The 15,719-nt window shown below is 34.4% G+C and overlaps 1 protein-coding gene and 1 pseudogene across 42 annotated transcripts in view; both read right to left on the bottom strand.

The window, feature by feature from the left end:
- Window positions 1-15,719, bottom strand: part of CLASP2 (cytoplasmic linker associated protein 2) — a 177,633-nt gene that overhangs the window by 87,664 nt on the left and 74,250 nt on the right. For all 42 annotated transcript variants that reach the window (XM_077865949.1, XM_077865947.1, XM_077865945.1 and 39 more), the window contains 3 exons: window positions 12,984-13,129; window positions 9,437-9,572; window positions 1,765-1,835 (listed from right to left, as the gene is read on the bottom strand). In XM_077865949.1, the coding sequence (XP_077722075.1) occupies window positions 1,765-1,835; window positions 9,437-9,572; window positions 12,984-13,129 (353 nt within the window). The remainder of the gene's footprint in view (window positions 1-1,764; window positions 1,836-9,436; window positions 9,573-12,983; window positions 13,130-15,719) is intronic.
- LOC144293596 (transcription initiation factor TFIID subunit 9-like) lies at window positions 2,433-4,609 on the bottom strand (annotated as a pseudogene).

Raw genomic sequence — 15,719 nt, forward strand, 5'->3', positions numbered from 1 at the left:
ATTTTATAAGTATATAGCAATAGAAGTAATACCAGAATATGATCAGATAGGACTATAGCTTAAATTGTTGTGATCCAAATATCTCATTGCAAATATAAAAAATGTAGTTGTTTTCTTATGCCTGCTGTCTTGCAAAAATCATTTAAGATGGTTTTTGAATAAAATAAATCAGGGATCCCTAGGTGGCGCAGCGGTTTGGCGCCTGCCTTCAGCCTAGGGCGCGATCCTGGAGACCCGGGATCGAATCCCACATCGGGCTCCCAGTGCATGGAGCCTGCTTCTCCCTCTGCCTGTGTCTCTGCCTCTCTCTCTCTGTGACTATCATAAATAAATAAAAATTAAAAAAAAAATAAATAAATAAAATAAAATAAATCAAACCAACATAATTTTAAAATAGTTAAGAAACAAATCAAGAAAAGAATATGAATACAAAAGATGGGTACATGCATCAAATTATTATATAAAATATGGTACTTAAATGTCTTCATTTTTAAATTTACTTCTAAAATTTATTTTTAATTATACTTGATATACACAATACTCTATTAGTTTCAGGTGTATAACATAGTGATTTAACATCATAAAATGCTCACTACAATAACTGTTATGACCTGCCATCATACAAAGTTAAACAATATTATTGATTGATTATATTCCCTATGTTGTACTTTACATATCCCTGTAACTTGTTCATTTTATAACTCCAACTGGTACCTCTTAATCCTCTTCAGCCCATTTTGCCCATCACCTCCCCTCTGGCAACCATCAGTTAGTTCTCTGTATTTCTGAATGTTCATTTGTTTTGTTTTTCAGATTCTACGTATCAGTGAAATGACATGATACACTTCAAGTTTTTTCCTTCCTTCCTTCCTTCCTTCCTTCCTTCCTTCCTTCCTTCCTTCCTTCCTTCCTTCCTTTTTTGTTTTTTTAAGTGGGCTCCATGCCCCACATGGAACCCAATGTGGGGCTTGAACTCACAATCCCTAGATCAAGACCTGAGCTGAGACCAAGAGTCAGACATTCAACCAACTGAGCCACCTAGGTGTCCCTGATTCAATTTTTGTATGTATGTATTTCTTTATGTAAGTAAGTACTCTCTATACCAAACATAAGGCTCAAACTCATGACCTCAAGATCAAGAGTCACATGTAATTTTGACTGTGTCAGCCAGGCATCTCTGATTCTTCACAATTTTCTTAAACATCAAATGTACAATCTCATTTTTGTTGCCTTTAGTATTGATGGTGACAATGATGATGTTAAAAACAGTAAAAATCATAAAGAGACAGAGAGAGACTGACAGATTGACCTGATATGGCTGTTTACTCTGTTCCAAACACTGTATTGAATTCTACTAATGCATATCTATTTCATTTTATCCTCATAATTCTATGGGGTCAATATCATTAGCCCTACTAACATATGTAGATTAGAGGTTCATAGTGGTTTAAATTGCCTAAGGTAAGACAATCAAAGGCAGCTGTAGGACTCTAGCAAAGGCCTGACTCTATACTCCATCCTTTCTGAAAACCAGGCAATCCATAGCCCAAAGAAACTAAAGCTTAATATGATGAAACTGGAAAACATGAATGATTATAATGATCATTTCATTCCTTTTTCTTTATAAGAAATAAGATTTTAAAAATTTACTAAGGTTTCTAGAAGGCAAGAAAGTAGTGACAACTAATTTTTGCATCAGAATAAGAATTAAACATAATACAATATTAAACACATACTAAAATTTTTTTTCCCCTCAAAACTTACCTTCTTACAGGAACTGATTTTGATGTGCAATTGCTTGTTATCAACGGTATAAGTCTGGGTACATGAGTATGCTGAAAAAGAGGTTTCAAAAGGTTGAAAAATATTGTCTACTTCACATCATTCCTTCTTCTATTTGCGTTACAACCAAGCATTTAGATATATAATAACAGAACAAAAAGACAAATTTGGAGAGAAATTAAGACTGTCAAACAGTTCCCCTAATTAAAGTAACAGTAATGATGATATAGTTTCAGAAGGGCAGGTGTGGCCAAAATATTATATAAGAAAGAGAAGTTAATCGTATAACTGCAAAGAACTGCTGAGACAGTGTATTTCTGGGAGGGAGTCCTAGGACATGCATCTGTCATGCTCTTTGAAAGGCCATGGCTACTGCTGGTGAAAAACAGTAACTATTAAGTCATCAAAGCAAATAACCAGAGTGAATCTACACACCTAACTACTGGGAATACACTTGGAAATGGTGATTTTAGCGTACCTTTCATTGTGGTTGAACCACAGCTGTCTAGAATTCAGGTAAAGTTTAACAGATACAATCTTTTTTTTTTTTTTTTTTTTTTGATGAACAACAATTTTATTTTTCACACTTAAAGGCTAATGAATAACCATTCCTAATCCTATTAAAGAAAACCCAACGTCTCAATAGGAAAGGATAACTATATTTATTCATTAAATACCATTTAAGGTTTCTACAACACAACCTGAAAATACCCAGCATGCATGTTTAATCTCAGTACAATGGATTTAAGACCAAGTATACATGTTACAAGCATTAAGGCTGGATTACAAATTATCATAGTCATCATTGTCATCTTCTCATTTTCTTTTCAATGCATTTGATGATTCATTGGGAAGTATTTTGTGATGACACCATGTTAGTGGTAATAAGAATGTTTTTAGACCCAATTTATAATGGATTAATCAGAACATTCTGAACTGCGGATGTTGCAGGAATTGAGGCTTTTACAGTTGGGAACTGTGATGTGGGCATCTGTACTATAAACTTCTGCCCTGTGAGGGACATTGGAGTCCCTACTTTAGTTGACTCTGACATGGTTTGTGGGGTTGGTGTACCAAGAGTACATGGTAGTACGTGGGAGTACGTGGGAGTACGTAGTACGTGGGAGTACGTGGTCTGCTAGTAACAGAACCAACACTTAACTGTGAAACTGTTATTCTTCCCACAGAAGTAGATGCTTTTTTTTTTTTTTTTTTTTTTAAAGACTTAAGTCTATAGTTTGGAGCCATCAAGGAATATCTATCAGGTGGCAACCTGGGGTCTGAATATGGCTTGATTAGTGGCAAAGGAGTTTGATTTCTTTGCCTTGCAATATCTAATAAAAAAATCTTTTGGGGGTGGAGAGGTAATAGACTGATCAGCACAACACTGAATGGCCAACCGCACATCATCTGCATCAACAGTAGCCTTCTTAGCATGGTTTGAATAAATTTCTGCATCATCTAGGATTGTGGTCACATATCAGAAGGCAAACTCCAACATCTGATTTATAACTATTGGGTCATATTCTGTAATCCCCGTATCCTTCAGGATTTGTGCCATCATCTGTGCATCTTTCGGCATGTTCTTGGGAGAAGCCATCTTGCCAGACTCTATGATATCTGTTGATTAGACTTCTTGAGCTAAATCACCCACATTAATGTATTTCAGTCCTGATCTTGATGCAAGTTCTTTGCCTAATGTGGTTTTTCCAACCCCTGGTGTACTAGTGAGCAGGATGTTCAAAAGCAACATTACAATAATTTTTTTTAAAAGATTATTTGAGAATGAGAGATGTGCCAGTGCAAGGGTGGAGGCAGAGTGGGAGGGAGAGAGAGACTCTCAAGCGGACTGCTTGCTAAGGATAGAGCCCACGATGCAGGGCTGGATCCCATGACTGAGATCATAACCTGAGCCGAAATCAAGAGTTGGACATTTAACTGACTAAGCCACTCAGGTACCCCAAGAGATACAACCTTCTGATTTCTATTAGTAATTCTTTATCACTCTTCATTAGTGAAGTACACACTAAAAAGTGCATAACTGACAGAAGAATAAAATAGTAATCTAAGCATACATATTTGATGCTTTATTTTTTTTTTATTTATTTATTTTTTAATATTTGATGTTTTAAATATGCTTTTTCTTCTGAGCTGATGGTACAACATGGATTACCTAGAAAGCAGGCTCTGAGATAAAGTCTAGCATGCAGGATATTAAGAAGTACCCTTGGAATCAACTCCTGTGGAAGGGAGGTGAAGGAAGCAGGAAAGGGCAGATGAAGAAATCAATCCGTGATTCAGCCACAGCTCTGGAGTTAAAATGGCCTTTTAGAGTAGCGCTGAGTTGGTTCAAAATGGCCAAAACATTATACTTCCACATCAATCCGGTATCGGCTGTGGGCCTTAAAGGGAAGGGCAAGACCTTGGAAAAGGCAGCTCTCTGCGACTGAGGCAATCCTTGAAGAGGAAGCCCCTAAAGGCTCTCTGCTGAACATGCTTCCAGTATTGGAAAAACAAGTCTTACACTGAAGGAGAATATGTATGGCACATCTGTGTCTGCTATAACTAACTCAAGCAAAATAAAAGTGCAAAGTTTTTTCAGCTACTGTAGAGGAAAACTACCTATAGACCTGAAGTTGTTCAAAAAGAGAATTATTGAAGAAAATGCTGACCTGTGTGCTCTTTAACTGTTACACTCAGCATGGAAAGGTTCTGTGGACTTCTTTCCTACAGCACCCAGAAAAACCCATTCCCTAAACACTGCTTTGGAGTTAAAGCCCAAGGAGACTCTCCAGCCACAACACAGTATATAGGTCTTACCTACCATCCTTTCCCTCTTTCTTCTAAACTCCCCAAAACCCTACGCCGATTAGCCCACATTCAACACAGTGACAGGGATGGGGAGATACACTGACCTAAGTATTACTACACCATATTCAGGGGGAGCTGTACCAAAGGAAAATAAAAAGTGAACCTCAGGGTTATAGTGAAGCATTTTAACCAAACACCAAGTCAGACGATTTAGATTTTAATATATTAATACAAGCTGATAACTGGGAAAAAAAAAAAAAAGCTTCTTTAGAATTAAAAGAATTAGAAATCAAAATAGAGATCTAATCTAATCTAAATCCTCTGGGAGACAAAATAAACAGGAAATCACATAAAACAACAAAAACCACCTGATTCCTATTTTCAGTGAGATGACAGAATAGTATATCAATAACATTAAACAAACTTATGATAAATGAGAGATTTGAAGACAATGTATGATGTGTGAAGCCTAAGAATGGTAACATGGGTACTGTCACCTAAGTAGAATTTAAAGAAATTTTTCTTGAGAACATATACAGCTATAAGGCAAAAGACAAAAAATTATCCAAGAAATGATAAATTATACTGAGGGTTCCAAAATCTGTATAACAAGACAAAAACCCGACAAAGGAAACAGAAGCAATAAATAAATAAATGATCCATGAAAATTAACATAATTTAAAGAAAATTCATTTTTGTCAGAAATCCTTATCCACTGTGAAAGGATAGCACTAATGAAGGAAGACTCCTAGATCTGTTTTAGGGAAACTCCTAACACGGAGACTAATCTGGAAGGCTTCCTGAAGTCTTTTTTTTTTTTTTTAAGAAAAGAAACAAATGGTATATCTCACTTCTTAGGGAAACAATAAAAAATTAAGAAAATAATTCTGAATGAAAAGTAAACAATTAAAAAGGTTTTTGTTTGTTTTTACTTTTTAAGTAATCTCTACCCAACCTGGGGCTCAAATTCACAATCCTGAGATCAAGAGTTGCTTGTTCTACCAACTAAGGCAGCCAGGTGCCGTGAAAAGTAAACAATTCTGAGGAAAAAGGAATATGAATGTAAAGTCCAGTTTTTTAGTTCTGTAAAGGTAGAGAAAAGCCACTTTAAAATATGCAAAGATAGGGGTGCCTGGGTGGTTCACTTGGTTAAGCATCCGACTTTGGTGCAGGTCATGATCCCAGGGTCCTGGGATGATGCCTGTATCAGGCTCTACACTCAGCGGGGAGTCTGCTTGTCCCTTTCCTCTGCCACTCCCCCAACTGGTGTGCTCACACATTCTCTTAAGTAAATAAATAATTTAAATTTAAAAAGTAAAATACTGAAAGATAAACACACATGAAAATTGAGAACACACTAAACCAAATTACACAGACCCAATTAAACTTGGTTAGTAAGAATTTACTAACAATAGTTAAGAATGAAAAAAGTAAAAAAATTATAATTTTCAATTGCTGAAAATGAAAAACTTTGTTTAACGGTTAAGGGAAAAACAACATGAATGATATAAAATGTAAACTTTTTAAAATGTGAGGGAAGTAAAACAGGTTTTATTATGGACACTGATCAAGAATAAGGAACTTCTAAGAAAATAAGAAACAGATAAGAAAAAGCACAATGAACAGAAAACAAATGATAGGAAAAAAATACTACTTCAAAATAGTAACAGAAAACCTTTGACCATATATAAAGTAAGAATTGTCAGGAAAATGAAATTTAAAAAACTAGAATCAAAATTTACCAGATAAAATACCTTTTTAAAAAAAATGAGACTATGAAGAATTTGAATAATGTGAAATATCCAGCTAGATTTAGAGACGAACAAAGTACTCTTATAAACAAATTCCATGTTTTGCAAGTAGTTAAAAGACTACCTCTATAAATTTAGGATATACTGGGACACAAATAAAATTCAAAGCATCCACTGAAGAAGAAACTGTATAACCAAAGTCTCTGATCAGAATGTAATGAAATTATAAACAAAGGATGACAAGAGCAACAAAAGAACCAACTGAAAATGCAAATAATATTACATAATTCAAAGAGGACATTGAAATGAAAATTATAAGAGATAAATATAAAGAGAATTTGGTAAATCTAAATCATTGGGATGTTGCCAATGCCAAATTCACAAGAAAACCTACAGCCTTATAATTTTAAATAACAAAAATTACAACAAATTACCTAAGAACATATCACAAAGATCTAGGGGAAAAAAAAGAAGCCAATGCAAGTCAAAGGAATTAAGAAACTTATTGAAACTAAAAAAGTAGAAAAAACTGAAGGACACCCCTGAAAACAATAAAATTAAAATCTGAAGTTTATAAAGAACCATAAACAATGCCTCTAGCAAGTGTAAAAAAACTGAATAGAATTGTAACAAGAAAAAATGATAACAGAACTACAGTGGTAGAGACTTTTTTTTTTTAACTTACGAGAATACAGTATACAACCTCAGGTCAAAGATTCTTAAAATCTTTATGAAAAAGATATTCTGAGAAAATAAAAATAACAATTCAAAATGAAATACAAAAATGCCTAGAGATTAAAATACTAGAAAGTCACTAAGGAACTTCAAGGTCAGCAAGCCTAGTAAAAAAATAATGTAATAATATAATAAGTAAACAGGAAAGTACAGGATGTTCTACAAAGGCTCATACATAAAAGGAATCCCAAAATCTGACCTGCAGTATTAGCCAAATGAATCTAGTAGTACCACAATGTACAAGCAGAATTCAGTTCATGAATGTACAATGGTTAAATAAAAAGGGAATCATTTCTAAAAAAGTCATTTCTAAAACTACTGAAATAGATAGTTGGTAAGATTTCACATCTATTCCCGATCAGAATTTAGCAAAAATATGAACGGAAGGAAATTCCCATAATCTAATATAGAGTATCCATAGAAACCTGTTCCAAATATCATATTTAAAGTACTCTCATTAAACTCAGAGATAAAACAGATCTCAATAATTCCTACTACTTTCCTTTTTATTTTTTCCTCCTTCATAACTTTTCAACACTGTGAAGGTCCTGGTCTTAGAGAAGCTTAAAAAAATATTAAAACAGAAAAGAAGGATTCATAGCCTTTTTTAAAAAGATTTATTTGTTTATTCATGAGAGACATAGAGAGAGAGATAGAGACATAGGCAGAAGAGAAGCAGGCTCCCTGCAGGAGCCTGATGTGGGACTCGATCCCAAAACTCCAGGATCATGCCCTGAGCCCAAGGCAGACACTCAATTGCTGAGCCACACAGGCGTCCCCCACTTTTTAAAAGATTATCTATCTATCTATCTATCTATCTATCTATCTATCTATCTATCTATCTATCTGAGAAACAGAGACAGAGCACGAGCAGGGGGAGACGGCAAAAGGAAAGGGAGAAGCAGACCCCCTGCTGAGCAGGGAGCCTGACACAGGGCTGGATCCCAGGATCTCAAGATTATGATCTAAGCCAAGGGCAGACAACCAACTGAGCCACCCAGGTGCCCTGAAACTTTATCTCTTTAATAGGAAACAACAAACTCATCAAAGAAACTGAGCAGGAGTTTAGGAAACAGACCCATATACTTAATGGAAATTTATTGTGTAAACATAGTGGCATTGTAAGAAAAGACTGTATTATATATGCCATTGAGTCAAGTGGTTTTGTATTGGGGGAAAATCCTATTAGATACCCATACTTCACAAGGAAGCAAAAATCCAGTTTGATCTAAATGTAAGAAACAAATTATAAAAGTTTCAAATAACTGAGTATTTTTTAAATTGTGAAATGCGGAAGGTCATTTTAATTATAACAAAACCCACAAAAAAAGCATTGTCTTAATACACAAAAAGTTAAAAGTTCTATGTTTAACAAAAAATAGCTTAATATTTGAAAAACTGACAGACTGGTAGAAAATTATACCTGCAATATCTACAACACAGAATCAATATACTTATGATACATAAAAAGACCTTCAAAATCCGTGAGGAAAAGATGTACAAAGACTATAAAATGACAATCCACAGAATTCTGAAAGAAAAAAAAACCTAATGTCTAAAAATCTAAGAGATGTGAAGTAAAGTATGAAATAATATGCCACTTTATTAAATTATAAGGCCTTTAAGAGACTGATCATATACAATGTTGGTAAAGGAGAAAAAGGTCTCCATAGATTTCAGAGGTAAGAATGGTGAAGGCAATTTAATGCTATTGTCCTTTAACAGAGAACCTGTCTAGACATTAAGAAAAATTATATGGATGGACAAGGGAAGCTGCCCAAGTACATGAAGTTTAAAAAACAAGTTAAAAAATATTTATATATATGTAAAATATAAATATTTATACTTTATAGTAAATACAGTTTGTATAGGCATAGAATAGATGTTTGGAAAAGTAATATACCGAATGGCTTGAGTGATTAGTTGCAGAAGGACAGAATTAAAGAAGGGAGATTTATTTTTTAACTGTTTTTTAGGGGCACTTTCAAGATATGGAACGTGAGAAATACTAAGAATTTGCCTGTCATACCAATGCCTATAACATTTTTCTGTTTTACATTTGCCTGTTACTTCCTATAACATAATTACTTACTACCTGTAACATAATTACACACACATACACATAAGTACATGTACCTGTGTATATTATACTCTATATGCAAGCATGTTTACTTGATAACCTAAATTTCTATAATAACTGTAATGCTTTTATTTCAGAAAAAGTCATACAAAAATTATTTTCCCTTGGGGTTAAGAAAAAAAAAATACCAATGACTTATTTTTTTTTTTTTGACTTATTTAAGTATATTGAAAACAGAGAAGGAGGAGGAGAGAGGGAAGAAGACAGAAGAACTTACCCGAATGATGAATCTGATAGCTGCACATCCAGAAGTTGCCATGACTTTTGCACTATTGGGGACGAGATTAAAAAGCGTAGGTACAATGGCTTCAGCGCCATGATCAAATTTGTTTCCCAAAACTGTTGAAAGATGTCTACAAAGGAAGACAAAAAAAAAAAAAAAAAAGTTTAAAATAGTAAATATAGGTAAGACCATATAATTTAAAAATATTTTCTTACTGAATTAACTTAAAATTTTTATTTCAATCACTTCTAATGGCAGAAAAACAAAAGAGAAAAGAAGTACAAATGCTATTCATTTCCTTGTTTTTCCTACCCCCCCCCCTTTTTTAATTCATTTATGATAGTCACACAGAGAGAGAGAGAGAGAGGCAGAGACGCAGGCAGAGGGAGAAGCAGGCTCCCTATGGGGAGCCCAATGCAGGACTCGATCCCAGGACCCCAGGATCACCTGAGCTGAAGGCGGATGCTCAACCACTGAGCCACCCAGGTATCCCTCTTCTCACCTTTTAACTGTCTAGTCAAAGCTGAAATCTGGCATTTTACCATCTCTAAGATTTTATTTATTTATTTAGAGAGAAAGTACAAGTGGGAGGAGGGAGACAATCTCAAGTAGACTCCATGCTGAGTGTAGATTCCACAGAGCTTGATCCCATGATCCCAAGATCATGACTTGAGCCAAAATCAAGAATCAGATGCTTGCTGAGTGAAGTAAGCCAGTCGGAGAAGGACAAACATTATATGTTCTCATTCCTTTGGGGAATATAAATAATAGTGAAAGGGAATATAAGGGAAGGGGGAAGAAATGTGTGGGAAATATCAGAAAGGGAGACAGAACGTAAAGACTGCTAACTCTGGGAAACGAACTAGGGGTGTTGGAAGGGGAGGAGGGCGGGGGGTGGGAGTGAATGGGTGACGGGCACTGGGGGTTATTCTGTATGTTAGTAAATTGAACACCAATAAAAAAAAAAATAAAAATAAATAAAAAAAAAAAAGAATCAGATGCTTAACTGACTGAGCCCCTCAGTTGTGGGGGAAAAAAAAAAAGATTTCATTTATTTTTTTGGTGGTAAGGGGCAGGAGGAAGGAGGGGGACAAGCCAACTCCTCGCTGAGTGCAGAGGCCAATGGGGAGCTTGATCCTAGGATCCAGAGATCATGCCCTAAGCTGAAATCAAGAGTTGGACTCTCAATCGACCTAGCTGCCTAGACACCCTTCCACGTACCCCTTTACCATCTTTTTACAATGATGAAGAGAGCCATCTGATCTCATAATTTAACCATTATCTTGACAGGTAAAACATTCAGTCCTGATTGCCCTGACCTTTAGTCTTTATCCAACAGGTATTTCTATTCTGATGCCCAAACATCAATCTCAAATTCAACATATTTTATAAACAAGTTCAAAATCTTCCCCAAATTAGTACTCAAGACAGTCTCCATTTCTATTAATGGTACCATTACTGTTTTAGTTCAAAATACTCCCTTACATCTTTGGTGTTAGTTGAAAATACAACTCTACCATATGCTAGTTAGTTGGGTGACCCCTAAGACAACTATCTTCTTTTTCCAATTTTGTAGTTAAACAACTAAATTGTCTTTAATTGCATGATTTAGTTAGAACACTTTAGAAGGATGCTGTAATCACAGTTCTGACAATTCATGCAGTTTTGGTTACTTTCTATATATTTGTATCTTATTTAAAATATACTGTTGTGATACAGTTAGCTCCCAAAATTCAGGTTCTTGATTCACAGAGGTACTCAGACCTATTTACTAGTGTTCAGTTATACTTTCAAGTTTTCTTATGTCTAAACTCACGGGCAAAAGGAACCTCAAATCAGATGCAAGGAGGTACCACCTGTGTCTGGATAGTGTGGTCTTCCTTTAAAGAGTGAGTTTTGTTCTGGTAGGCAGGTGATGTATTTGGGAATCAGTCTGATCTTTATGTTTGTCACAAGGAAACTTGACTTTAGAACTAGTTTAGTACTATTCCTATACAATGGCCTTTTTGGGATCTCTACCAAATGCCCTGATTATTAAACTAAGTTTCTCCATTCTGGCTCATCAGAACTTGAACGTCTTCCAGCCAATATGAGCTATGGGAACTGTTGTTTATCTTATAGTTTCTAGCACTAGTTCTTTCCTGTCCTCAGGGAGTTGTACCTTTCACATGAGCTAGACTCATGGGATCCCTTATGCAGTTATCTCTATCTCCTTTTCTGTTTCTTTCTCTACTCTCCAGGATTCTGCACTGCAAATTTTAACCACTTCAATCTTCAGAAACTCCAATCTCTGTTTCTTCAACTCAATGAAACTCTCTTGTTCTGTTTGGGTTCTTCCTCTCTTCTGCATGGTCCAGAAAGTACCAGCACAGGTCAAAACTGTGCTGACCAAACTGCTCAACTGATTTGCTTCTTTCAAGAATCACAGTCTTGCTCTGTCCACTGTCCGTTAACTATAAATAGCTGTTTTACATGTTTTACTCAATTTTCTGCAAGACAGCTACCTCTGTACCAGTTATTGTATCATTGCTAGAAGCAGAACCATGGAATACTTTTCAAGGTTACATTTTGTAGATTTTTATTTTCCTTTTTATTTTTGCTTTTAAAAGATATTCAATTATTTTTGTAAAATGACTTGTATCTAGCATCTTGCTAAAGTCCTTTAACTAAAATACCTATATATTCTTGTGGTTTTCTGCATGGATAATTATACTATTTGTTAACAATGGCAGTCTTATTTCTTTACTAGCAATCCTCATAGTTTTTACTTCCTGGGCTTTCCCCCCACCCCATTCTAACCAGGACATCTAATGCAATTCTCATTAGAAATATTAATAGTAAGCATCTTTGTGTTCCCTATTTTTAAAGGAACACTTATGTAACAATATCACACAGATCAGAAGTAGAGGTAAAAGAAATTTAAGTATTGTACCATACCCGATTTTGGAAGAATATAAATATACAGAATAAATTTAAATCTTGATAAGTTAATGACACACTACAATTCCAGGATAATTGTTAAAATATCAGAAATAAAGAGCTGGGACAACTGGGTGGCTCAGTAGTCAAGTGCCTGCCTTTGGCTCAGGTCATGATCCCTAAGACCTGCAATTGAGTCCTGCATCAGGCTCCCAATAGGGAGCCTGTTTCTCCCTCTGCCTATGTCTCTGCCTCTCTTTGTGTGCCTCTCACGAATAAATTAAATCTTTTTTAAAAATTAAAACAACAAAAAAAGAAATAGCTTAATATCCAACTCAGTAAAGAAAAAACAATAGTTTTCAGAGTTGTTCATTCTCTTCTTACAGACTTAGTGACCAAAAGTGCCCAGTAGGCTTTAGACATACAACCACATTTTAATGTTTATATAGTGTTAAGAATGATTTTTTAAAAATAATATAAATGGGGTCCTTTTTTAGAATAAAAATTATTTTTGGATCACATACATGCTGTTTTGGGTTATCTTGCTTTATTTAATGAGCACTGAATCACTGAGTACTAAATGCATTCATAAAAAATACTTACACAGAAAGAATATACTTACGCTACAGTAATGCAAGCTTCTCTAACCACTTGGGATCTAAGATCTTTTGCTGAAAGTTTAAGTGCTCCATCCAACAAGCGTAAATGTTGGAAAAAGCAGTCATATTGTGCAGCTCCAGCAACAAGCAATGATCGAATTTTCTTAAGCTGAAATAAAGAGAATTTTTATTATTGACATAGAGTATCAATACCAAAAAAAAGTTACCAAAACTTCATTATTTCAACAAAAATTTTAAAATGACATTATATTTTTATATCTATATTCAGACATTTTAACAGCATTAAATGTATCTTATAAATAAACATGCATACTAAAGAAAGCTTTCTGGGAAAGAATGTTATAGATTTAGTTATAAGAAAAATGGACACATGTAATATATGAATAGCTAAATAAATTTTATTATTTTAAGGGAGGCTTTATTGTGGTAAAATACACATTAACATAAAATTTATCATTTTAAACATTTTAAAGTATACAATTCAGTGGTATAAGTACATTCAAGAGGGCAAAAATTACCAGTATCTAACCAAGGAGACTATTTTTAAAAGGACCAAATTTGGAAACTATATTCACTCATAAGCAAAAGTACAGAATCAAATGGACCAACTAGTCAGCCAGGTCCATATTTTAATATTTTTACACCTTGTGAAATAAATAGCTCTTTCTCCCCATTTTGATCCTTTAGTATATTAAAAAGGATTCCTTTTTAATATAGGATTGACAAATGTTTTCCATATTAACACCAGATATACCTAATAAAATTACACCAATCAAAAAATAACCACAGGTGATGGAACTGGAGGGTATTATGCTGAGTGAAATAAGTCAATCAGAGAAGGACAAACATTATATGGCTTCATTCATTTGGGGAATATAAATAATAGTGAAAGGGAATAAAGAGGAAAGGAGAAAAAATAAGTGGGAAATATCAGAAAGGGCGACAGAACATGGAAGACTCCTAAATCTGGGAAACGAACTAGGGGTGGTGGAAGAGGAGGAGGGTGGGGGGTGGGAGTGACTGGGTAGCAGGCACTGAGGTGGGCACTTGACGGGATGAGCACTGGGTGTTATTCTGTATGTTGGCAAATTGAACACCAATATAAAATAATTTATTATTAAAAAAAAAAAACCACAGGTACACATCTGGGCTCACACATACTGAGAAGCTAAAAGTTTACCTATCATATCCATTATATGGATATATATATATAATTTTACATTAAACTCTGAGGTTCTCTAAATTTTTAAAAAGATCTTTAAAACTAAATCAGATACATTAACAGTGAAAAACATAAAAAAGACACTATAATAGTAGGAAAAATTTTGCAAGAATAGTTATAGAATCTTAACGCATGTAAGGGAAACTATCATAGGTAGCAGAGAAATCAGAAGGCACCTAAGCAATTAACTAAAAACAAAACAAATCACAACATGGTAGGAAAAAAATTTCCTGCAGCACATTAAGTGAAATACACAAAGAATGATAATAAAATGAGATAAAGACAAATAACCCAATATCTAATTGAGCAAAATAAATATATGAAAATGTGCTCAACCTTCCTAGTGATAAGCAAATGCTAATTACAACAAAGATACATCATTTTTCTCCATTACAGTAGCAAAAATTAAAAAGACTTAACAGCATCCAGTATAAGAAAGAAAACATGCTCTTATTGTAAGTAAGATTATGAGTCACTAACAACTTTGTTGAAAATATTTTGGCAACACTAAAATTTTAAAGTAATGTCTACAACCTAACATGGAGCTTGAACTCACAACCCCTTGGACTTTCAAGAGTTGCATGTTCCACTGAATGAGCCAGCCAGGTGCCCCAACAAAAACCTCGTAAGTACATAGTTTGTGTTTTGTATTAACAACATTTAATTTGTCATGTTTCTCCACAGATTACCCGTGACAGGAGTCTTTCTATCTCAGACTAATCTCAGAACTGAAGACTGAATAATGAATCATATTTAACAAATATGGAACAACATATTTTGTTAAAATATTTTAACACCTTAATATATGCAAACTTCCTATTAGAGAAGTTGAAAATCTTTTTGTTCATAGCATCATAAAGGGTAATTTTCAAAGGGCCTTATATGATTTACTAATCAAAACAGATATTGAGACCTCTCAGAGCAGAAGTCTTCAAATGGACCCTTTCTCTGGCTTCCTGAGGACAGAGGTACTCATTTGGAATCTCAGATGTAAATCTGACAAATTTACAAATTTTAAAATATACAGCCCTTTGTCAATGTAGATAATATTTTTAAAATATTTACCAAATATTTTATCAAGGAATTTAGGATAAAATATACTTAACTCAAGAATAGAATATTTTTTTCTTTTAAATCACAGGTGAAAAATGTTCATCATATTCAGAGACATATGTGAGAAAAGAAAGGAAAAATGCCAGACAGACATACTGTTGTCAGTTGATGTCAATACTATGAAACTATTGAGCATGTGGGCAAAGTGAACTACTTTACAGGAAAACCTTGTAAGAACTGAGAACACTGCCTGCTGATGAACACCTATGTAAGCCCACACAAAGCCATTGCCCAGACATCAGTGAAGTCAATAAGCAGCACATGTGGAGAGACTAACCAATGAGTGAGATAGGCTCCGCTGATCAGCAGAAAGATAAAAACGGACCCTAATTCAAAAAATTCTTATCTCTCAAAGTGTTTTCCAGAAAGAAATGTTAGCTTTCAAACACTATTTTATAAGCAA

This window comes from Canis aureus, chromosome 22 (assembly GCF_053574225.1).
Source record: "Canis aureus isolate CA01 chromosome 22, VMU_Caureus_v.1.0, whole genome shotgun sequence".
Classification (NCBI taxonomy): domain Eukaryota; kingdom Metazoa; phylum Chordata; class Mammalia; order Carnivora; family Canidae; genus Canis; species Canis aureus.